Here is a 22,931-nt window from a genome sequence, read left to right on the forward strand (position 1 = left end):
TTCTCTGAAAAATCAGGGGAGTTGTTTCTTTAAAATGTGACATAAATGTAATTGTATACTATAGCTTTACCATTTTTTTTTAAAGACTTTATTTGAGAGAGAGAGAGAAAGCGAGCATGTGGGGCGGGGGTGGAGCAGAGGAAGAGGGAGAAGCAGACTCCCGGCTAGGATGGGGACCTAAGCGTAAGGCAGACACTTAACCAATTGAGCCACTCAGGCGCCCCATAGCTTTACATTTTTTAGCTACATTTTAATGCCCCAAGTTCTAAGAAATCAAACAAGCACTTAAATTGGCAATCAAGGCAAAATAATTTTCCTAAATCTTAAATTGAAAACTGTGGGGCGCCTGGGTGCCTCAGTAGGTTAAGCGTCTGCCTTCAGCTCAGGTCATGATCCCAGGGTTCTGGGACTGAGCCCCATTTCAGGTTCCCTGTTCGTGGGAAGACTGCTTCTCCCTCTCCTCCCCCCACCACCATGCTCTCTCTTGCTCTCTCTCTCTCTCAAATAAAATATTTTTTTAAAAATTGAATTTTCTGCTAATTTGCTGTTAATTTTCATATACGTTATTTTGAATAAGTCCATTTTCCTTTCTCTAGGCATTATGAAAAACCTACATTTCAGAGTCCTAACAATGCTAATAGGCCTTTATTTTACCGGAACAATGACAAACCCACCCAGAAAAAGCAGTCTTTTATTCAGTTCGGAGTGCCAATGGAATGGGTATCTTCTGACAAATTGTTCTTTTACTGGAAAGGATGATATCCATGTGGACAGACCCCAGTCAGCAGCCACAGTGGACACAAGGGCCAGTTTCCTTAGGGCTCTCTTACAGTCACACGTGAGAAAAGACTGGAATACAAAACATCTGGACCTCAGTAACAATCGCATTCCGAACATCACCTTAAGCCCTCTTGCACACTTCCATGCTTTGGAAGTACTAAACCTCAGCAACAGTTCCCTCCGCTCCATCACATTGGATCTACACAGTGCTAAGTCCTCGTGGGGGAAACACTGCAGAAGCAGCTGGAGGCATGGGCTTCCGTTTCTAAAGTTGTTAATTCTTCAAAGAAACAAACTCGCCGACATTCCCAAGGGTAAGTACAATTTTAAAAGACGGACTAGACCAAGAAACAAGGAGATGTTTTATGCCCGTAAGAATTCCATGTTTTCAGTTTTGAGGAAACCACTGAAAGTAAAGCAATTTTATCAGGACAAATGAGTTTCTTAGTGAAATTTCAAGTTATAATATGTGGAATTCATAGCCAATGCAATTTAATCTTCCATTACTATAATCTACATTAATGTAATATAGATTTGTCAGAGACACAAGGAGGTATTTAAGTGCTAAATAATAATGCATGATTTCCAATTACCTACTTTGATTATCAGATATTTGCTACTATATATAGAAAGCACTAAGAAATAACTAGTTCATGTACTTTCAGTGTGTAGCACAATTCAAATTATATTGCCATATTTATAATACTTGTTTTCTTAGAATACATTTTGCATCTGCTTGTCTAGTTGTCCTCCAAATGTAGACTAGAAATATGCTAATGTATGATCAGTATGTAAACTTTCTTATCAAATCAAAATCAGAATTCTTTTTTTTCTTTTTTTTTTTAAGATTTTATTTATTTATTTGACAGAGAGACACAACGGGAGAGGGAACACAAGCAGGGGGAGTGGGAGAGGGAGAAGCAGGCTTCCCGCTGAGCAGGGAGCCCGATGGGGGCTCGATCCCAGGACCCTGGGATCATGACCTGAGCCGAAGGCAGACGCTTAACGACTGAGCCACCCAGGTGCCCCAAAATCAGAATTCTTTATCCTGGTTTCTAATAGGATACTTCACATATTCCTGTTGTTTAATTCTCATCTCTTCCCGCATTCAGTAATCTACATGTTGGAGCTCCTTAACTAATCACCAATACTTTATTAAGAAAATAGATTCATAATCCACAGCTCCCTTCACCTTTTTTAGTATTCAGGAGTGCTAGACAATTTCCTTTCCTTGTTTGTTTTTAATCTTGGCCGCTATTTGCTAAGTACTTACTTTATATAAGACATTCTGCTAAAAAACAAAATGTAAGGATATTGTCTTTTTTTCTCCATCCTAAGTTATACATATTTAGTTTTTCTTATTTTCCATTCTTTCCTTTCATATTTTTATTGTTTTGCTTTTTCTCCAGCTTTTGGTCTTGTGTTAAGCATCATTTTGATAGCCTGCCAGGTGAAGGAATGACTATCCCAGTCATCAAATCAACAGAATTGTGTGAGAAGGGAAGGAGTCTTCTCTCCCTAAGCTTTTCCATAAAAGCAATGTGCAGGATTTTCAGTGTAAAGTATAAACTAATTGCATCATATTTTGTAATTTTTACTGTATTATTCTTATTTTTAAAAACCTGTTATTTGTAGAACATTAGTAATTAAAGAAAAATCTAAAGGAAAAAACATAAGTCCTTCGTGTAATACAGTTGACCATGGTGCAGGTCTACTTATATATGGATTTCTTTTTATAAATATCATAGAGCACTGTAAATATATTTTCTCTTCCTTACGATTTTCTTTTTTTTTTAAGATTTTATTTATTTATTTGAGAGAGAGAGAGAGCACATGAGAGGGGGGAGGGTCAGAGGGAGAAGCAGACTCCCCGCTGAGCAGGGAGCCCGATGTGGGACTCGATCCCGGGACTACAGGATCATGACCTGAGCCGAAGGCGGTTGCTTAACCAACTGACCCACCCAGGCGCCCTTCCTTACGATTTTCTTAATAACATCTTCTTTTCTCTAGTTTACTTTGTTGTAGCAATACAGTATATAATACATATAACATACAACATATTTGTTAATTGACTTTCTGTTACAGGTAAGGCTTCCAGTCAGCAGTAGGCTTTTAGTAGTTAAGTTTTGGGGGAGCTAAAGTTACACATAAATTTTTTACTATGTGGGTGATCAGCACCCCGCAACCCTGTGTTGTTCAAGGATCAACTATATATATTCTTTAAGTCTATTCCTCATGCCTATGTACATATTTTTCTTTCAAATTGGATACTTTCCATAATATTTCCTAATTTATATTTTCATATCACAGTATATTTTGAACATCTTTATATAATTAAGCAGTCTCATAAATAATATTTTAAATAGTTGAATAGCTTTTATATATACATATGTTATAACCAGGTTAATCAAACAACATTTAGACTATTGCCATTTTGTTTGCTATAACTCTTTGATGATCATCATCATAGCTACACATATCCATATGATATAACATATTTCTTAACTAGTATGGTAGATGTGAATTTCAACCCCTAAATTCAGGTGTACTAGAGATATAACCTTCTGTTGTCTATAATTCAACATAACTTCTGATTCTGAGCCCCCGTTCTAGTAGGGTCAGCTGGGGATGGGGTGTAGAGATACTTGTACTTAACATTAGTCTTCCATGAGCTTTCCTCTGCTTTTCCCCAAATTGTATGCCCTAACAAGTGTGTGTGTGTGTGTGTGTGTGTGTGTGTGTCCCTTACCCCTGCCAGCCGCAGAACATTTCTTTTCAGTTTTTTCAGTTTGGAGAAAATTCTTCCCATTTTTTTGTTTCTTCAAAACCCTCTGTCTAGATCCAGAAATTCCTTTCCTCTAAAGTTTTAGGCCTTTGGAAAACAAAAGCCAGAAAGACTTGTAGACTCCTCTGTTTTCTGCCTTGCACTGTGCCTCCCCTGGGGTAATTAACACAGAGCCTACTTTCCGGTTGAATGGGGAGAAATGGAAAGAGAGACATAGAGATAAAAGATTAATATATCAAAATATTATCCCGCCACTTAACATATCTCCTTAAGGCAGATGAATTAATTCCCCAGAGCTAATTGGAGGTCAGAGGGAATACAATTCCATTTAAGGACCAAACACCCCTATAAAATGCACATACAACCCCATCTTTCTTTTCGGAGTTGAACTTCTGCCTCCCGAAAACATCAGGAAAAATGTTACACTTACAAAGGAGAATAAAAAGTGAAATGAGCGAATCATGTATCTGAAATTCTATTAGAACTCTAGCAGATGAAACCATAGAGAGATGAATGAAACCAATTGATGATGGAAGGCCAATGGAAGCCCTGAACCTAATTGGATATAATTCAGAGTTCTTTTATCCATAGAATTTTGTGATTTGAATTATTTTCCTCTAATCATCACATATTTCAGTTGAGCCCCCTGTAACGTCCCTTTGCCATTCTATGATTCTGGGACTGTGGCTCAGTCACTCTGACTTTGAAATCCCATTTTGGAGGGAAAAAGCTGGTAAAGGGGAGGTGCTGCCTGGAGTACCATTCTATTTCTGACCTTCCCTTTGTTCTTTGATTCCTTTGTTCTAAGCCTGTTTAAAGGTAGCATCTGGGGGCGCCTGCCTGGCTCAGTGGGTAGAGCTTGCCGCTCTTGATCTTGGGGTTGTGAGTTTGAGCTCCACATTGGGGGTAGAGTTTACTTAAAAACATTTTTTTAAAAAGGTAACATCTTGGTAATGTAATATTTACTCATAGAATTATGAGGATTAAAGGAAAAATGTATTTCAAGAACCTACTGTAACATGGCATTTGGCATAATAAATGGTAGCTATTAAAATATGTGAAAAGTACTTTGTATACTTGTAAAGTACTTTGCAAATATTAGTTATTTTTACTCTCTTGGCACAAATTCAGGATAGCATTCTATTTAGAAACAAATTATAAATTCGGTTTTGTCTAAATCTCAAGTTATCTTTTAAAATGTTAAATAACTATTGCAGTAGATGGAACTCCTAGCCCACTATAATTCATGAGCAGAGAATCATTTGTGTCTACCTATTTATATAAGTGCTTGCACTCATTTAAAATAATAATAAATCAGAGATTCTCACAAAGTAGCAATCAAGCAACTGGCCTTGTAACACATGTGTACTTTTATAAATCATGTCTCACGTCTTCAAATGCTGACAGCTTATAGAAGCAACTAAAAGTTGCTTTCACTCAGGAAAGCCCACCTTTGTAAGAGTGAAAGCTCACACTAACTAATCCAGAGTCAACTGATCCCATACCTTCAGAGTCAGCTCTGATGTCACCAATAAGCTTCATGTTGGGAAAAACACCCAGAGGAGGTGTCAGCCAATGCAATTTACAAAACAGTTAGCTAGCTATGAATTTAAGCTTACTGATGAGTCCACCTTTCTCCCAGATCTCTGGAGTACAGTGTTAATAACAGAAAAATCAGTTTTAAAACATTTAAAACAATGGGATCAATCTCCAGTTAAACCCAAGAGATAAATGTGTTACAAATGAGATGAAATAATACCCGACTTTTGAAACTGGTGGAGGAAAAAAAAAAAAAGACGAAAAAAACAGTGTATGGTAAAAACAAAAATATGTTATATTCTTACTTATTTTTAGGGAATTAAATATTTCCTCCTGATTGCTATTGGATTATGGAAATACCAATAACCTATGTTCTCAAAACCAGGTCAGGTTCTAAAATAGCAACATGAATGTATGTCAGTAAGCTAAGAGGGCAAAGTCTTTGGCTCACCTATATAAAACTGACCACGTTGAGGGCTGACCTTATGAATAAAATATCTAGGACCATTCCAGACTCTTCCAATTCTTAATACTCTTTGAACTTGAAACCGTAACCCCCTGAATATCATTTTTTTGTGTTATCAGGTTATCGCTTTCGGAGAGTATTTAGGAAGTTCATAGTCCAAAGGAACATTCGTAGGCAATTTAGTGTCTGGGCGTACCCTCTATGGCCTTTCTTCTAATAGACACTGAGACAATTTCTTGGAAATAATAAAATGCCTCTGGCTACCTAAATGCAAAAGCTGATCAGATTCCTGCTTCCCGTGGCTTATGTGATCATCAGAAAGCAGTTCAATAAATAATTCCTTCTCCATAAAAGTGCCTCCATATTTTCCTCCCAGTGTTCAACTCCCCTCTCTTGAAACATGGAACCTACCCTCTGATGTCCATGCCTCGGCCATGAATGCCCCTCCCAACTTCTTTTGTTCACCTGAGTACCCCCCTAAACATTGATTCACCATGCAAAATTTTTAAAAGAACACATTTCCCCCATTGAGAAATGCAGCCAAGTACTGTGGAAGAGTTTACTCAAATCTCCCAACTCTCTCCTGGGAGACCCTAAACAAACAATGTCATTTATAGGACCCCACCAGTTCTCTTAATACAATTAAACCTTAACTCTCTAAAATTGGAAGTAGATGGAAATTTTTCATGTAGGAGTTGTAACTGCACTTAACAGTCTTAATTCCCATCTGCAGAAGTTTACCTTCTTCTTGGGGAATCTTAGCTTGATATTATGAAGGGAGTCGAATAAGGGGTTATCCTTATAACTCTCTGCCTTCAAAGTCCCCACCCCTCCCGCCTCATGCTTAGGGTGTTCTGGTCCCATCCTTCTTATTAACTCTTATACTCTTCTTCTATACTCTTATATTTCTTGTATTACTCTACCTGTTAATTGACCTTAAACAAGACACTTAACCTATAAAAACCTGCCTGGTTCTTATTTTTAACTGAGGATGATGGTGTATACAGGGAGGATATGAGGGTTAGAGATGGTATTTGTAAAAACTTTTTTTTTTTTAATTTTATTTATTTGACAGAGAGAGCACAAGCAGAGGGAGAGAAAGGGAGAAGCAGGCTCCCTGCTGAGCAAGGAGCCCAATGTGGGACTCGATCCCAGAACCCTGGGATCATGACCTGGGCCGCAGGCAGCCGCTTAACCGACTGGGCCACCCAGGCGTCCCGGTATTTGTAAAAACTTTTAACACAGAGAGTGATGATACATGTGAAACATTTCTCACAGCATATGGTACGTAACTGGTGCTCAAAAATGTCAGTTCCCCTCTAGTGCCTTTCACCATCCTGAGTCTCTAATTGTGTTCCCCACCATCCCAGTCTTTGCTGTGATGGTCACGTCTGTGATTTGAGGTACAGTGGGTACCTGTAGGTGATTTCCATTCTCTTTCTTAAGTTCAAAGTGCCCATCAACAATTCTGTTGTTACTGCTCAGACTTCCGTAAGTCTGTACATTGTTGGAGGCCCCTTCTCCTCTGTCTTCTGAGCACTCTTTGATCTGTCCTTTGACTCACTGAACCACACTGACCCATGAGACCATCACTACTATCAAGATAATGAACTATCTGCACCCCCAAAAGTTCCTCATGCCCCTTACAATTTATCTTTCCCACCCATCCTCTCCCTTCTGTCCGAGTAACCACTGATGTCCTTTCTGACACTATAGATTTGTTTGTATTTTCCATAATTTTATATTCATGCAATCATATGATATGTACTTTCATTTTTGGTATAGCTCCTTGCATTCAGCGTAATTATTTTGAGATTCATCCATGGTGTTGTATGTATTAAAAGTTCATTCCTTTTCATTGCCAGAATTCATTGTATGGATATGTGTTTTCCTGTTAGTGGAGGACACTTAGGCTGTCTTTTTTGGCTGTTGTTAAAAAAGCTGCTAGCTAAAGGGATGGAGAAAGATAAACCATTAAGGGCGCCTGGGTGGTTCAGTAAGGGTCTGCCTTCGGCTCAGGTCATGATCCCAGGATCCTGGGATCAAGCCCCGCATCGGGCTCCCTGCTTGGTGAAGAGCCTGCTTCTCCCTCTTCCTCTGCTGCTCTCCCTGCTTGTGTTCTCGCTCTCCCTCTCTATCAAATAAATAAACGAAATCTTAAAAAAAAAGAAAGATAAACCATTTAGATAAACACTAGTCAAAAGAAAAGTGGAGTGACTATATTAATTTCAGACAAAGGAGACTTTAGAACAAGGAAACTATCAGGGATAAATAAAGCACTATATAAAGAGGATAAAGGGACCAATTCTTGAAGAAAACCTAATAATTTTAAATGTGAATGCACCTGACAGTAGAGTGTCAAAACGTGAGGAAAAACTGACAACTGAAAAGAGAATTAGAAAAATCCACTATCATTGGAAACTTCCACCACTCCCCTGTCAATTGATAGATTAAGCAGGCAGGTAATCAACAAAGATGTAGTTGACTTGAATATTACTATCAATCAACTTGATATAATTGGCATGTATGGGATACTCCCTCCAACAACAGTAGAATACACATTTTTTTCAAGCTTACATGAAACATTTACCAAGACAGACCACATTCTGGGCCATAGAACACACCTTAACAAACTTGAGTAACAAACAAATCATGCAAAGTATGTTCTCAGATTACAATGGAATTAAACTGGAAATCAGCAACAGAAAGCAGCAAACCCCTCAAATCTCTGGAAATTAAACAACACATTTCTAGATAACACATGTGTCACAGAAGAAGTCTCAAGAGGGATTTGAAAATATTTTAAGCTAAGTGAAAATGAAAATACAATTTATCAAAATTTGTGGGATGTGGCAAAAGCAGCAGTTCGAGGGAAATGTATAGCATTAAAAGCATCCACTGGAAGAGAAGTCTAAAATCAATAATATAAGTTTCCACCTTGGGAAATTAAAGAAGTAAGAGCAATGTATGCCTAAAGCAAGCAGAAGAAAAGAAATAATAGAAATTGCAGCAGTAATAATTGAAATTTAAAACAGCGAAAACAGTAGATAAAATCAACAAAACCAAAAGGTGTTTCTTTGAAAAAAAAAATAAAACTGATAATCCTCTAGCCAAACCAAGAAAAAAAATAAGAAGACACAAATTGTCAGTATCAGAGATGAAAGAGGGATCATTGCTACTGTTCCTGTCAACATTAAAAGAAGAATGAAACAAAGTCTTTGTGGTGATATATGCTTTCATTTCTCTTGGGTAAAAAACCTAGGCGGAGAATGGCTGAGTTGTATGTCAAGTAGATGTTTAACTTTTGAAGAAATCACCAGTGTTGTGTGCAGTGGTTGTACCATTTTAAATTCCCACCAGCATTGTGTAAGAATTTCAGTTGTCCTACATCCTTACGCATACCAGATATGGGCCATCTTTTTAATTTTAGCCATACCAATAGATGTATAGTGGTATATCATTGTGGTTTTAGTTTGGATTTCCCTAATGACTAATATTGAATTATCTTTCTGTGTGTTTATTTGCCATCTGTATGTCTCTGATGATGTATATAAATCTTTGGCCAATTTCTAATTTTTTTTAATTATTGAGTTTTGAGTGTTCTTTATATCTTCTGGATACAAAACTTTTCACAGATATATGACTTGTAAATATTTTCTCCCAGTCTGTGGCTTGAGTATTTTTTTTTTATTTTAACAATATCTTTCAAAGAGCAGAATTTTAAATTTTTGTTAAGTACAGTTCATCACTTTGTTAGTTTATAAATTGTGTTTTGGTGTCATATCTAAGAAATCTTTGCCTAATCCAAAGTCACAAAGATTTTTCTCCTATGTTTTCTTCTAGAAGTTTTATAACTTTACTTTTTTACATTTTATATTACAGGTTTATGATTTATTTATATTTAGGTTTAAATTTAGGTTTTACATTTAGGTTTATGATAGTTTTAAAATAGTTTGAGTTAATTTTTTGTACATGGTATGCATAACTTATAAAAGTTTTAAAGATATGCAATTATTCCAACACCATTTGTAGAAAAGACTATTTTTTCTATCCTTTTACATGTATCCTACTCATGTTTCTATATTTAAAGTAGGTTTCTTGTAGGAATTATATCGTTGACTCGAATTTTTATCCAAACTTGGAATCTTTGCCTTTTATTCGGTGTTTTTAAACTATTATTTCTACCTATCATCTTGATATTTTTTCTATTTGTTCCTTCTGTTCTTTGTTCCCCCTTTTATCTTTTTCTGCCTTTTTTTGCATTAACTGTGTATCTTTAAAATTAATCCTCTTTATCTCCTTTGTAGGCTTACTAGCCATAATTCTTTGCTGTTGTTGTGTTGTTTTAGTGGTTACTTTGGGATTTCCAGTATACATCCTAACATCTTTATTTGGTGTTATACTACTTGCCCATAATACCTGAAACTTAACAACAATATTCTTCCACCTCTCTTCTCCTGGTGTTTGTGCAAGTTTTGTCATACACTTGACCTCTACATATATATTGTGAGTCCTACAATACATGTTACTATTTTTGCCCTTTTTGTTTGTTTTGTATGAAATGTTCATGGTTAAACAAAATGGTTGAGAGATCCCCAAGTTTCAATCCCAGCTCCACAGCTCCACCTACTCTGACATGGGGCAAGTTCCTAACTTCACTGCGCCTAGGTTTTGTCAATTACAAGATGGTAACAACACCCAGGGCTTTGTGAGGATTAAGAGGAGATGTTTGTGAAGTGCTTAGAGCATAAAGAGAGTATACAATTAAACAGGAGTTTTAAAATGATTTCTTCCCGGGCGCCTGGGTGGCTCCCTTGGTTAAGCGACTGCCTTCGGCTCAGGTCATGATCCTGGAGTCCCGGGATCGGGTCCCGCATCGGGCTCCCCGCACAGCGGGGAGTCTGCTTCTCCCTCTGACCCTCTTCCCTCTTGTGCTCTCTATCTCTCATTCTCTCTCTCTCAAATAAATAAAATCTTAAAAAAAAAATGATTTCTTCCCTCCACTGAACTCCTAGGGTCCGTGTTCCATTCAATTAAGCAGCAAGATATTACAGGAACTATGAGCTCACAGCCATATGTAGGCCAGGCAAGTGCCATGACGATGTTAAGGAAACTATAGCTTCTTCTATATTGTTGTCTTCTGCTGCAGTTTTTTCTCACAGACCCATATGTTTGCATATTAAAATTTATAGGAATAGTCTTCACTCCATGAAGAAACATGTTTTCTCTAGGGGTTATATTCAAAATATTTAACAACTGGCCTATAACCTGGGCTTTCCCACTGGGTTTCTAGGGCCGTGGGGCAGCCCACAAGGGCCCAGCAATGGTTATTTACAAACCAATATGGAAATATTTCTTACTAGCCTATGCCAGCTGAGTATCAGCCTTGGTTCTCTCCCATTTTTTTTTTTTAAACATGCAGCTTCTTGGTCTGTCCCTTGTTTTCCTGTTTTTGATAGAGGCATGAGTACAGAGAAACCATCTTCCTCTGTAAGTGCCTGCCCCAGCTAAAGCACACAGCCCTCATTCAGCTCTCACAAAGCATTATCTTGTGCCACTGGAACTTTAATTTTTCAAGAGAAGCTAGAAATGCGAATTTTTGTGCTGAATCTTTATTGTTAGCTCAATAATTTTTAAATCTCTGTGCGGGTCAAACACTGTGACCTCTGGCTTATTGGATACATATTATATTCCAGGCATTGTAAGAGTTAACAAAAATATGAATTCCTCCCTGAAGGGACTAATCATCTGATGGAGAGGCTGACAGGCAAACAACAGTTAATTTTATAGTAGGATGGTGGGGGTGTAACGTCTTGTATAACTAGTAACTTTTTCTTGTGTGTATGTCTTATCACTCACTCAGACACAAGGATGCTATGCTCTGTCCTCAGCACGAAGTGCCTGGCTCATAATGTTTTGATTGAGTTGTCCTAATGATCTCTTACTTAATCTGTACAGCTGATGGGCACATAAGATAACATTGAGGTACAGCTATTTACATTAAGTCATCATCTCTGCATAATCAGTCTGATAATGAGCATCTTGCAGACAGTAGACAAGGAATAAACCCTTCTGGAATTGAACCAACCTGATCTGCTAAGTAGTAGTTGGTTAAAGACACAAACTACATGTAGGGGGAGCCTGGGTGGCTCAGTCGGTTAAGCATCTGCCTTCAGCTCAAGTCATGATCTCAGGGTCCTGGGATCAAGCCCCACTTCAGGCTCCCTGCTCAGCGGGAGTCTTCCTCTCCCTCTGACCCTCCCCCCTGCTCGTGCTCTCTCTTGCTCTCTTTCAAATAAATAAAATCTTAAAAGAGAGAGAGAGAGACACAAGCTATATGTGAGAACAGAGCAGAAGGGAAATATGAAAATGCAGGGCATCCTTATGAGACTCATATGGGAAATCAGATTTGGAAGTCTGCTATGACTGGCACCTCCTTCCCAGCCTTTATGTTCTGTGCCAAATGGGCCTCCTGGTTACTCTCTGGAATCAAGTGAAATACAAAGCTGGAGACCAAGACCCAATTAGATTCTTTTTGTCAGAAAACAAAACCTCGCTACAACTTATTACCTCTGAAAAATAAGCGAGTGCCTAGAAATGTTACAGGATCAACAAGAACTCTGGAGTGTTACTACTACTGATCGCTCTGTTCAGCTCCCTCCCGGCCTTTTTCCTCCGCTGGCTCAGAACATAGTTATCTGTTTGCATGTGGCTCTTTTTTTTCCCAAGAACGTCTGCAACAGAACCTTTTCCTTCCTGCGCGGTGGGTCGTGCGCAGATCCCCGTAGCCTCCGCCGTTCAGCCTGTCCTGCACGGACAGCCCCGGCAGGGTGCCTCCACTGTTTGACCTTGATAACCAACAGTAAATATCACCCGTGTGTATTTTAACGTGCTTTTTCATTTTAACAGGACTGTGGAAACTGAAGTCATTACAGAGTCTGGATCTGTCCTTCAACAGGATAGCGCAGATCGGTTTGTCTGACCTTAGACACTGCCTGCGGCTGGAAAACCTCTACTTAAAGAGCAACAAGATATTCAGGATTCATCCAGAAGCCTTCAAGGACCTCAAGAAGTTACAGGTTATAAAGTGACTTTTAGAGTATTTAAAATATGCAGACATCCGGGCCATTGCATTAGAAGAATATTTCTATGGAAGAGTTTCTCCACACCCAGGAGTACGGGCTATTAGTCAAAAACTCTATTTTAAGGCTCTGCTAAAATTGAAGTCTCTCTCTTGCCTCAGAACTCAAACGCCTCAGTAATGGACATGAATTTTACTCGAACATAATACTCAACCGCAAGAATTGGCACACTATTTTTCTAAATCAAATTAAACCCAACTCCAAGTTTCCACTTACCAGTTGGCAGGAAATTCAATCTGGGTTATAATTGAGGCTCCCGCCCTGAGCTGCAAGGTGGGTCACAGGTCCCTGGGGTCTTGTGCGATCTGGAGCACTTGAGGAGGCCCCTCTGAGCCACCCCAGGCAATGCTGAGCAGCCTGGGACGATATGGGGCTCTGAAGGCCTGCGACACTGTTGCTTCCAAACCCAAACGGGGCCCTAAATAATAAAAATGATCATAATAACAGCCCATACTTGTAGAGTACTTACCACGTACCATATACTGCTCTGAACAAACATCGGACCCATCTCGGACCCCTGTCTCTCAGGCGCCTTGCAGTTAATCTCACTAATGCTGACAGCTGTGAAGGGAAGGAACCCCCCGCTCCCCGGGCCCCCCAGAGCCCTGCTCCGGGCTTGGCCGCTTCAGCCCCTGCCCCAAGCACTTTCCTCCACCTTCCCCACTCTTCTCTGGGGGATAATTTACAGTCTCCCCGCAGTGCTCCTTTAGAAAGGCCAGGGGGCTTCCCGTGGGGACATCTAGCGGGACATCTGGCTAGGTCTTAGGGACAGATTCAGTCCCATATCCTCCACCACAGTCCCTCACTCTTCAGACAGGCCCGCATCATTCAGTAGAAACCAGCTGCGAGCCACATAGGCGATTTTAGACGCTCTAGTAACTAGATTCAAAAAGTAAAAAAAAAAAGGTGAATTTCGTTTAGTAATGTATTTTTTAACCCAGTATACCCAGATATTATCTTTTACCCAGGTAACCAATATACAAATTATTAATGAGAAATTTTACGTTGTTTTTCATGCTAAGACTTCAAACCCACATCCCAATGGGACGAGTCACATTTAAGGGCCATCATATTAGACAGCATCAACATAGACAGCTGATTTTCCCCAGGTTTAAGAAAAGCGTTCTTCAAGTATAGGTGGGAGATGAATTTCCAACTGCCACCTGTCAGCCAGGGCCCCCAAGGCCCTCCTCTATCGAAGGGAGGAAAGTGAGGCCGTGGTAAGGTGGGTGGGCTCTGGGCTCAGCAGCCTGGGTTGGCTCTGCCACTTTGCGGCCACATGATCTTGGGCAAGTCAGCACATCTCTCTGTGCCTCAGTTTTCTCATCTGACAAATGAAGGTAACTTCATTCCTTTCTCATAGAAGTTTGTGAGAATTAAATGTTTTAATGCATATAAAGTGCTTCGAATAGTACTTGGAATATAGCAAGGTCTTTATTTTTTTTTAAGATTTTATTTATTTATTTGACAGAGAGAGACACAGCGAGAGAGGGAACACAAGCAGGGGGAGCGGGAGAGGGAGAAACAGGCCTCCCGGTGAGCAGGGAGCCCGATGCGGGACTCAATCCCAGGACCCTGGGATCGTGACCTGAGCCGAAGGCAGACGCTTAACCGACTGAGCCACCCAGGCGTCCTGGCAAGGTCTTTATAAATGTAAACTGCATGTAGAAATTCTAAAGTGGCCACAGTATCCCACCCTCTGAACATACATATCTGATTGTGCCACTTCTTGTTAAAAATCCTTCTGAGCTTTCCCAACAAGGGCCTGGCCCCTGCCCAGCTCTCCAGCCTCATGGCAAACCACTCTCCCTTGTTCACTGCACTCCGTTTCTGTCTTCACACCAAGGCTGAAGGATCCCGTGCTGATCCTTTGCCTGGGAAAACTAATTCTTCTGAATCTTTCCAATGTCACTTCCTCAAGCAAACCTTCCTGGGGCCTCCAGATTGAATTCATTGCCCTTTTATATACACTTATAATGTGCTATGTTTTTTCCTCTTTGCATTTATCACAACTGAAATTATTTAGCTTTAGGTATGGTTAATTGTTAATGCCTATATCCCCCCAATCTCTTTGAGGATGTACATCATAATCTATTTTGTTTTCTAGTGCTTAGCATATGTTTAATTCATAACACATACTTAAAAACACTTGCTGAACAAAGGAATGAATAAATGGATGATGATCATGAATAGGTATATCACAAATAACTACTAATTTAGCAGTCTAAAACTACACACATATTATCTCATGATTTGGGGGGTCAGGAAGCCCGGCAAGGCCCTGGGTCCTTTGCTAAGGGTATTTCAAGAGGCTGCAGTTAAGGTGTTGGCCACGGTTGGAGACTCCCCTTAAGGCCCAGCTGGAGATGGACCCACTGCCAAGCGTACGTGGTTGTTGACAAGACTCAGGTCCTTGTGGGCTGTGGGACTGAGGGCTCAGTTCCTTACTGGTTCCTTACTGGCTGTCAGCCTCAGTCCTGTGCCACATGGGCCTCTCCATAGGGCAGTTCACAGCATGGCGGCTTGCTTTAGAGCCTGAAGGAGAGCCTGCTAGCAAGAAAAACATTACAAGCTAATATAATGTCATCAGGGGAGTGACATCACATTGCTTTTGCCATATTTGATTGCTTAGAACCAAGTCATAGGCCCTGCCTGTGCTCCAGGGGAGGACATTCCTCAAGGGCGTGAATACCAGAAGGCAGGACCATTGGGGAGCATCTTTGCCGCAGTAATTATCAGAGCAGATGAGAAAGCCTGCTTAACTTGGCAGTGCTCCCCAGCTCCCCACAAATGAGTTGTTGGATTGCCTGGGAACCTCATTTAGTATACTGTATAGTGATCATAGGTGTATTTGTGTTTGCGATTGCCCTATGTCTGTTATTTCCCTTGTATTTTTACTGTTCTTCGTTAAGTGTTCTGTAGCTCACAGGTAAGAGATGCTACAGGCAAACTAAAAGTGTTTTTAGCATAAAACATTTAGCCTGAAGAATGTTTGAAATCATCTAATTCTCGCTTCACCTGAACTGCCCAGAATCATACAATTTCTCCTCCATTATCCCTTCTACATGTTTGCCAATAACTCTAAAAACTGGTTTTGGAACTTGATGGAACTATTTGGTACCAGAAAGCTGAATATCAAAATAGATGTTGGTTTTTTCTTTTTCGGGAGATGCATCTAGTACTTGCACTATGCTATGTGTCTTCCCATGTGGGAATCTTCAGAAGCCAGATAGAGTTTTCAAAGCATAAATTCATCCTCATGTTTAAATGGAACGAAGTAAGTTTCACTGGCATTTCAAATTAGCATTTCTTTTCTTAATCTTTCCCATTCTTCTTAGATGCGATGACTTGTGTAGCAACATTAGTTGCCTCTTCCAATCTTTCTATAGTGTACACCCCTTTCAAATGATGGTGGATGGCTTTTTCTTTAGGCAAATTAGACTGTTCTGCTTTAATCTTTCCTTGGAAATTATTCCTCCTTAATCATTTTATTAGTTTTCTGTCCTTGATCCAGTTTTGTTTTCAGTTCCGTAATTTGTAATATAATAAGATTCTGGGATGAAGAAAATACAGATGTGCACTAAAAGGAAAATAACTACCCGAAGCACTTCGGAGTATTCCACTATGTTGCTGAGGAGGGGTACATAAGAAAGCTATTGATCACAGGAAAGGCCTGACCAAGCGAAGTGGTTCTTTCTACCCCGAGCCCCCAAGTCTCCTCCTTCCTGTTTTCAGCAACCTTCCTTTGGGAGTCAAGACTGCTTGGTTACTCAGCACTGGAAAGGTCACCCTCACTACCTAAGTTCAGGGAGAATTCTGATTCTACACGTAGTGGTCTTGGTCATGGTGCTATTTGATTGTTTGAATCACTTCTTCTTAGGAATTTATATAACCCAGGATGCCAATGCTGTTTTTTCCCTGATGTTTATAAAACCATTGACCTGGATAACATTCATCGTCTCTGGCTTTCATTCATGGTCCAATTTTCTTTTCCTTTTTTTTTTTCCCCCTTCCAGCAAGGTTTACATTTTCTCTTTTATGATTTTCTGTTCTTCTAACTACCAACCTGCCCCTCCCTAAGCCCCACGACCCCCCACCCCTGCCGCCTCCTGCTGCAGGCCTCCTCCACCCAGCCCTTCCGTCCCGGGCAGTGGGAGCCGAGGCTCCAAGAGAGCCTGTTCCAGTGGAAAGCACACAGCTGTGGAGCTAGATCAGATCTCAACTTGGCCACTCCGTTCATTCATTCCTTTCTCCATTATTTACTGAGGACCCGCTGTGTACCAGGCCCTGGTACTAGGGGCTTTGTGGTATGTACTGTGTGACCTAGCCCAGTTCCCTCCTCTGTGAAAAGGAGGAGAAGGTTGAAGCACCCAGTAGAATGACTGGTACATAGCAGCACTCTGCAAATGGATGGTAGCAAGAGCTACACCCAACTGCCTTTCCTGCTGAATCATGTCACGGCCATATCCAACTTCCACAGATCCTGCTCTATGTTTCTAGAGCCACTGAAGCCTTTTTGGTCCCCAGGTTCGTCTTCGTTTCTGATTAGACTAGAAAAATGAGTCATCTTGTATATACCAGGTGGCCATGGATGCAGGGAAACGTACTACCACCCTTGAGATAATTGTTGATGCAAAAGATCTCTCTTTGCTACTTCTGGTCAACCACAATTCTTCTGTGTTCTATGTTCTCATGGCCCCGTATCTTTGGTCACTTTCAAGATCACAGTGCTTCCAGAAATTCTCAACCTGGTATCTAATTCTAGACCTTGATAACCACCGGGAGTTTCAGTTTTGTCTGAGCACAAATTACAACTCATAGGAAAGAAGGGAGGGGAAAGGACTGGGCATCTAATATAGGCACCATACTTAAAGCTTTCACATACATCTGACCCTTACAACAACCCTAGGAGGGAGCCTCCTAAAAAGTGAACAGTTTGCTGAGGCTCACAGAGTTGTTAGGGGGCAGAGCAGAAATTTAAACCCAGTATTCTCTAACTCTCAAATCAGGGCTAAATTTGTACTGCCTCCCTAGCAATGTAAACAATACCTGTAACTAGTATTTATTTTGTCTCTAAATGTCTTGATTCACAGACTGCCCTCAACTTGTTTCTTCTCAAACAGGTGGTAGACCTCAGCAACAATGTTCTGACCACCATCCTACCCATGATGGTCATTGCTCTGGAGCTTCCCCATCTGGAGGTGGACTTGGCTGATAACCAATGGCAGTGTGATTATAGCGTGGCAGCCTTCCAAAAGGTCATTTCTGAATCCTGGAGGAAAACATGGAATGTCATCTGCAGTAAGTCTGTAGGTAAGTCAGTGGCATCTCATCTCTCTGAAGTGGTTCCAGCTGAACTGAGAAAAACCCATGAAAAATTTAGTCTCATTGGAAACCATGACAGTCCCCTTGAAAGCAAGAGTGTTGATTAGGGATTAAGTCAGCCTCGGGCTGTGTCACAGAATAATCACTGGTACCTGTTTCCCTCAGTTCATGGATGATTTTCTTCACATGGTCAAAGAAACCTAGTTCAAATTGCTCAGAAACAATTGGATTTGGTCAAAAACAGTAATTTCACAGGGAGAGAAAAGCCCCCAAATGTCACATTTTTATCCCAATTCTTTTTTTTTTTTTTAAGATTTTTACTTATTTGAGAGAGAGTGTGAGCAAGGGCACGCATAGGAGCAGGGGGAGGGGCAGATGGAGGGGAAGAAGCAGACTCCCTGCAGAGCCCGGAGCCTGAGGTGGGGGTGGGGCTCGAGCAGATTCCCAGGACCCCAAGATCACAACTTGAGCTGATCCCAGGCCCCCAAGATCATGACCGGAGCTCAAGTCAAACGCTTAACCAGCAGAGCCGCCCAGGCGCCCCAATCCCAATTCTTAACAAATAACTGATCAAAGAAACTTTTAAAACGTAAAACATGATTAAAGTGTTTGCCTCTGAAAATAACACCATATGTTAACTATGCTGGAATTAAAATAAAATAAAATGCTTGCTAACCCTATGAAAGTATAATCCTGTTATATATATTATATGTATGTGTGTATATATATATATGAATGTGTGTATATATATGTTTATATATGTTTATATATGCATATGTTTATGTATATATATACACACAAAAAAAACACATATATTTCAAAAGTATACTTTGATTGGTTCCCTGACATTCTACCAAAATGCTAGACTATGTTACTAGAGTTGAACATTCTGGAAAACTTTTTTTGCCATTAACTATCTTGGCTAAATCTCAAACTCCTCACTGGGTATGGGGGCAGGGGTGGGGGGTGGGGGGGAGGTAAGGTTTTTTGTAATGAGTCCTGGACTCTGTTCTGTTCATGACTGTCACTAAAGTAGAAAATGGCCATGCTTACTAGGTTTAGAAGAAATCTATGAATTTTATTTAATTTTTTAAAAGATTTTATTTATTTATTTGACAGAGAGAAGCACAGCGAGAGAGGGAACGCAAGCAGGGGGAGTGCGGGGGGGGAGAAGCAGGCTTCCCACGGAGCAGGGAGCCCGATACGGGGCTCGATCCCAGGACCCTGGGATCATGACCTGAGCCCAAGGCAGACGCTTAACGACTGAGCCACCCAGGCGCCCTGAAATCTATGAATTTTAAAGATTTATTTATTTATTTGACAGAGAGAGAAAGCGAGTGGGCGGAGGGGCATAAGGGGAGAAACTTCCAGCAGATTCCCCACTGAGTGTGGAGCCCCACTGGGGGCTGGATTTCCCCACCCGTGAGATCATGACCTGAGCCAAACCAAGAGTCGGATGCTCACCGCCTGAGCCACCCAGGCGCCGGGATCACAGAGGTCTTAATGTCAGCCGCCCTGTTTCATTCCTCTGTAAAAACCACAACTGGCATTCTGGGTATGGAAGGCAGGATGTCAGGAGCCAGTGAGAAACCTGAATGTTTCTGTTTGCCAGCCCTGGGGCACAGTGAGAAATTGATATCGTGCACATAGGCAGAGCCAAGGCAGGTTGTGCAGGTGGCTGATGGAATGTTCTCCAAAATGTGCAGTAGGTGGAGGAGTCAGAGGAAGGAGAAGTGGTATAGCTGTCCCCGTCTGTCTTCTTTCCTCCCATGAGCAGCAATCAGGCAAGAAGCCTAAGAAACGGACAGCCTCCCAGGTCTCTAAGTAGCAGGCGGAAGCCTGACCGCCAGGTGTAAAAGGTGTAAAAGCACACGTGGCCGGAGACATACTACTGGTTACAACCAATTGATCAGCCAGGAAAGCTGCTTACTGTCATGCAATGTACACCTGAGACATAGCCAGGTAAGGACTGAGGAGGACCCACAGAGCCTTACTTCCGTGTCCACTCACTGTGTGTTTCCCCCCACCCTGCTTCCAGGGAACGAGAAGGCAGACCAGTGGACCCTCCAAAGCGAAATTTCCAGGGAGACCCACCTTCCTCACCATCCTGCAAAGCCTGTGAAAAGCTTCCCGCCTGGCCAAGCCAAAAGGCCCCAGGCAGGCTGGTTTGAGCACCCTGGCACGGCGCGGAGGAAGGGCCCCGCGGACTCCCCGGCCAGTGAGAGGCCGCGCAGGCTGCCCAGAGGGGCTAGGAGCCCCAGGGATGTGCCCACAGCTGGCAGACAGGGAGACACTTCCCAGGACCTCGCCCTGGCCGTCTGCCTGGCCGTGTTCATCACGTTCTTCGTGGCTTTCTGCCTGGGGGCTTTCGCCAGGCCTTTCATTGACAGACTGTGGCACCAGAGATGCGCACGCAAAAGGCCCAGCTCGGACAACGCAGATAACGCGTACTCAAACAAGGGCTTCTGTGGTGACATTGAAGCTGCAGGGAACGCCCAGCACCCGAGAACAGATCAGCCCCTCCCAGGGCCCGCCAGCCCCTGCGCTGCTGTCATCCCCGACGGCCCTCTAGGAGAGGGCGGAAGGGAGCCTGGCAGGCAGCAGAGCAGGGGACCGTGTGGGGAGAGCAGAGGGCCAGGAGGTGGGAAGGAGTACGTACTTCTGAGTGACAGCGCAGCCCATTCCATTCTCCAAGGACAGCCGAATGCTGGTCATAACCAACAAATTCCAGCAGGGCAGGATCACATCCGCAGGGAAGATGCTCTCGGGGAAGTAAATTATGCAACTCTGGCCCAGGAAGGTTCTCCCAGTGTGCATTCAGCGGGTGCCCCTGTGCGAGCTGGCAGATTGCAGACTGTCTCTGGCTCAATTCACAGTGACTCGAGTGAGTTAAACACACCGCTCTCGGGAGAAATGGCAGCTTCTATCTCTAAAATGCAAATGCATACGAAAGCACAGGGGGCTGGAGAGAATGAGTGGTTACCTTCGGAGTTTTCCAAGGAAACGCAAGTGGGCACTTACCTGAATTTACTGGACACACAGCAGCGAGGGCTCCAGGGGGCCAGTGCTGAGGAAGGGCTTCCCGCCTCCCATGGTGCGGTCCCACTCAGTGACGTGGAACCAGGGCAGAAACATGCTCCTTCTGACCCTCAGTACCCATTGGACAGCAGCTATGATTCTGATTCTGATGAAGGGTCTTTATTTACTCTAAGTTCAGTAAGTTCAGAGGATGCAAGAAATGTGACCGAAGAAGAGGCACATGGTGAGAAGAGCCACAGACCCAGCAAGCCCCCAGAGGATGAGGACTCAGGGGTGAGGAAGGACAATGTTACATCATTAGAGGACCCTGAGGACTATATCCCCTGCCAGAAGATTCTGGAGAAGGGTGAGAATCAGGAGGACTGTTTTGAAAACCCTCTCATTTCTGGTCCAGACTCAGGCTTGTGTGAGACTCATCTGGAAGGTGCCTCTAACACTGACACATCTGAGGGTCCACTGACCCTGCCTGGGTCTCTGGGCAGTAGCAGTCCCTCCAGGGATGAGACCCCAGGCACGGTCGTCTGTGATTATGCCAGAGCTCTCCAATCTGAGGCCGTAGAGTGGCTTCACTCACTTGGAGACTTAGATTTAAATGTAGATGTTGTACCACAAACACCACCATGGTCCGCTGAAGTTCCCTCAGATCCTGACGAGAGCGACTGTCATGAAAGAGATTCAGACATTTGTAAATATGAACCTTGCCTTCAGGAAATAAACACAGCTCAAAATGATGTTCCTCTCAAGATCACTGCCGGTGAAAACTTAGCACCCTCACAACAAAATTCGGAAGGGGGCAACATGAATCCCCACCTAACGGACACTGATGCGAATGAGGGGTTGGTATGCACTCTTGAGGACTCGGATTCCAGAAAGGTTAGAAGCCGCACACAATTGTTACAATCCTGTAGCGATGAAACGGCTCTTCAGTGTGAAAGAGGAGAGGGGGGTTGTGCTGAAAGCCGTTCCAGAAGCCAGGTGCCATTATTACAAGAGCTCCCAAGTGAAACCAGTTCACCAGGAATGCAGGAGCCCTTCAATGGCAGAGATTGGGGTAAATACTCAGAAGAGAACCTGTTGCAGTTAGAAAATATTCAAATGGAGACCCAGGGCCACCTGTTGGGAGCTGGCTTGCTGTATGAGGACCTGCTCTACTACGATGTAGAACTTGAAAATCAAAGGGAATTCAAGTAACATTTTGAGTTCAGATTGAAGCCCTTAGAACCGCTGAACAGATTTTCTTTAAACAAATTCCACACAGGACGGCACAGCTTTCTGGACAGTGACTGTGAAACTACAAGGTTAGGGGATTCACAGCAACTCTAAATATTTGCTCATAAGTGATGTTAAAAGGGGGACCATTTTGTAGACCGAACTGTAAATTAGAAGTCAGTCTTCAAGAAGAGACGTGGTATTGTTTGTAAAAAGGAAAAGCTACCATGCCATTATCCTCAGTTAGCCCTTCCTGGGCGGGACTCTCCAATCTGGGCTGTCAGGAGCTGTGTTCTTCTGTGTATCCTCCTGTTTTTCTGGCATTTTCTCCTTTTCCTTCCTGACACCCCTTGTCCACCTCTGCCTGCCCTCTCAGAGAGCATTCCTCAAAGAGCTGTTCCCGGTCTTTCTTAGGCACCGCTCTCCCTGGGCCCCGCCACTTCACCATCAGCCCCATACAGACCGCACCTGCATCGGCGCCACGAGGCCCAGCCTCCCTCCCAAGCTCCAGACTCACATTCTCAACCCCAATGGCCCAAATCCACATAGATCATCCCGGGACCTAAAATTCATCATTTTCCTTCACAAATGTGATCTTTCTTGATCAACAGTATCATGACATCCACCCAGAAAAGCCAACTGAAAT

At 42.3% G+C, this 22,931-nt stretch overlaps 1 protein-coding gene across 1 annotated transcript; it reads left to right on the forward strand.

Moving 5' to 3' along the window:
• The first annotated feature begins 601 nt into the window (after positions 1-601).
• Positions 602-22,267, forward strand: LRRC66 (leucine rich repeat containing 66). The gene is made up of 4 exons (XM_028100510.2): positions 602-1,094; positions 12,480-12,649; positions 17,836-18,025; positions 20,076-22,267. Exons 1-4 carry the CDS (start codon positions 602-604, stop codon positions 22,265-22,267), a joined length of 3,045 nt encoding a protein of 1,014 aa, XP_027956311.2.
• The last annotated feature ends 664 nt before the right edge of the window (positions 22,268-22,931 follow it).

This window comes from Eumetopias jubatus, unplaced genomic scaffold (genome assembly GCF_037043125.1).
Source record: "Eumetopias jubatus isolate StellerSeaLion01/CBP00866 unplaced genomic scaffold, mEumJub1_p1.0 scaffold_2, whole genome shotgun sequence".
Lineage (NCBI taxonomy): Eukaryota > Metazoa > Chordata > Mammalia > Carnivora > Otariidae > Eumetopias > Eumetopias jubatus.

Coding starts and splice junctions, on each gene's coding strand:
- LRRC66 (XM_028100510.2), top strand. CDS start 602: ATGAAAAACCTACATTTCAGAGTCCTAACAATGCTAATAGGCCTTTAT. Junction 12,650..17,835: donor AGGACCTCAAGAAGTTACAG/GTTATAAAGTGA, acceptor CTTCTCAAACAG/GTGGTAGACCTCAGCAACAA. Junction 18,026..20,075: donor CATCTGCAGTAAGTCTGTAG/GTAAGTCAGTGG, acceptor CCCTGCTTCCAG/GGAACGAGAAGGCAGACCAG.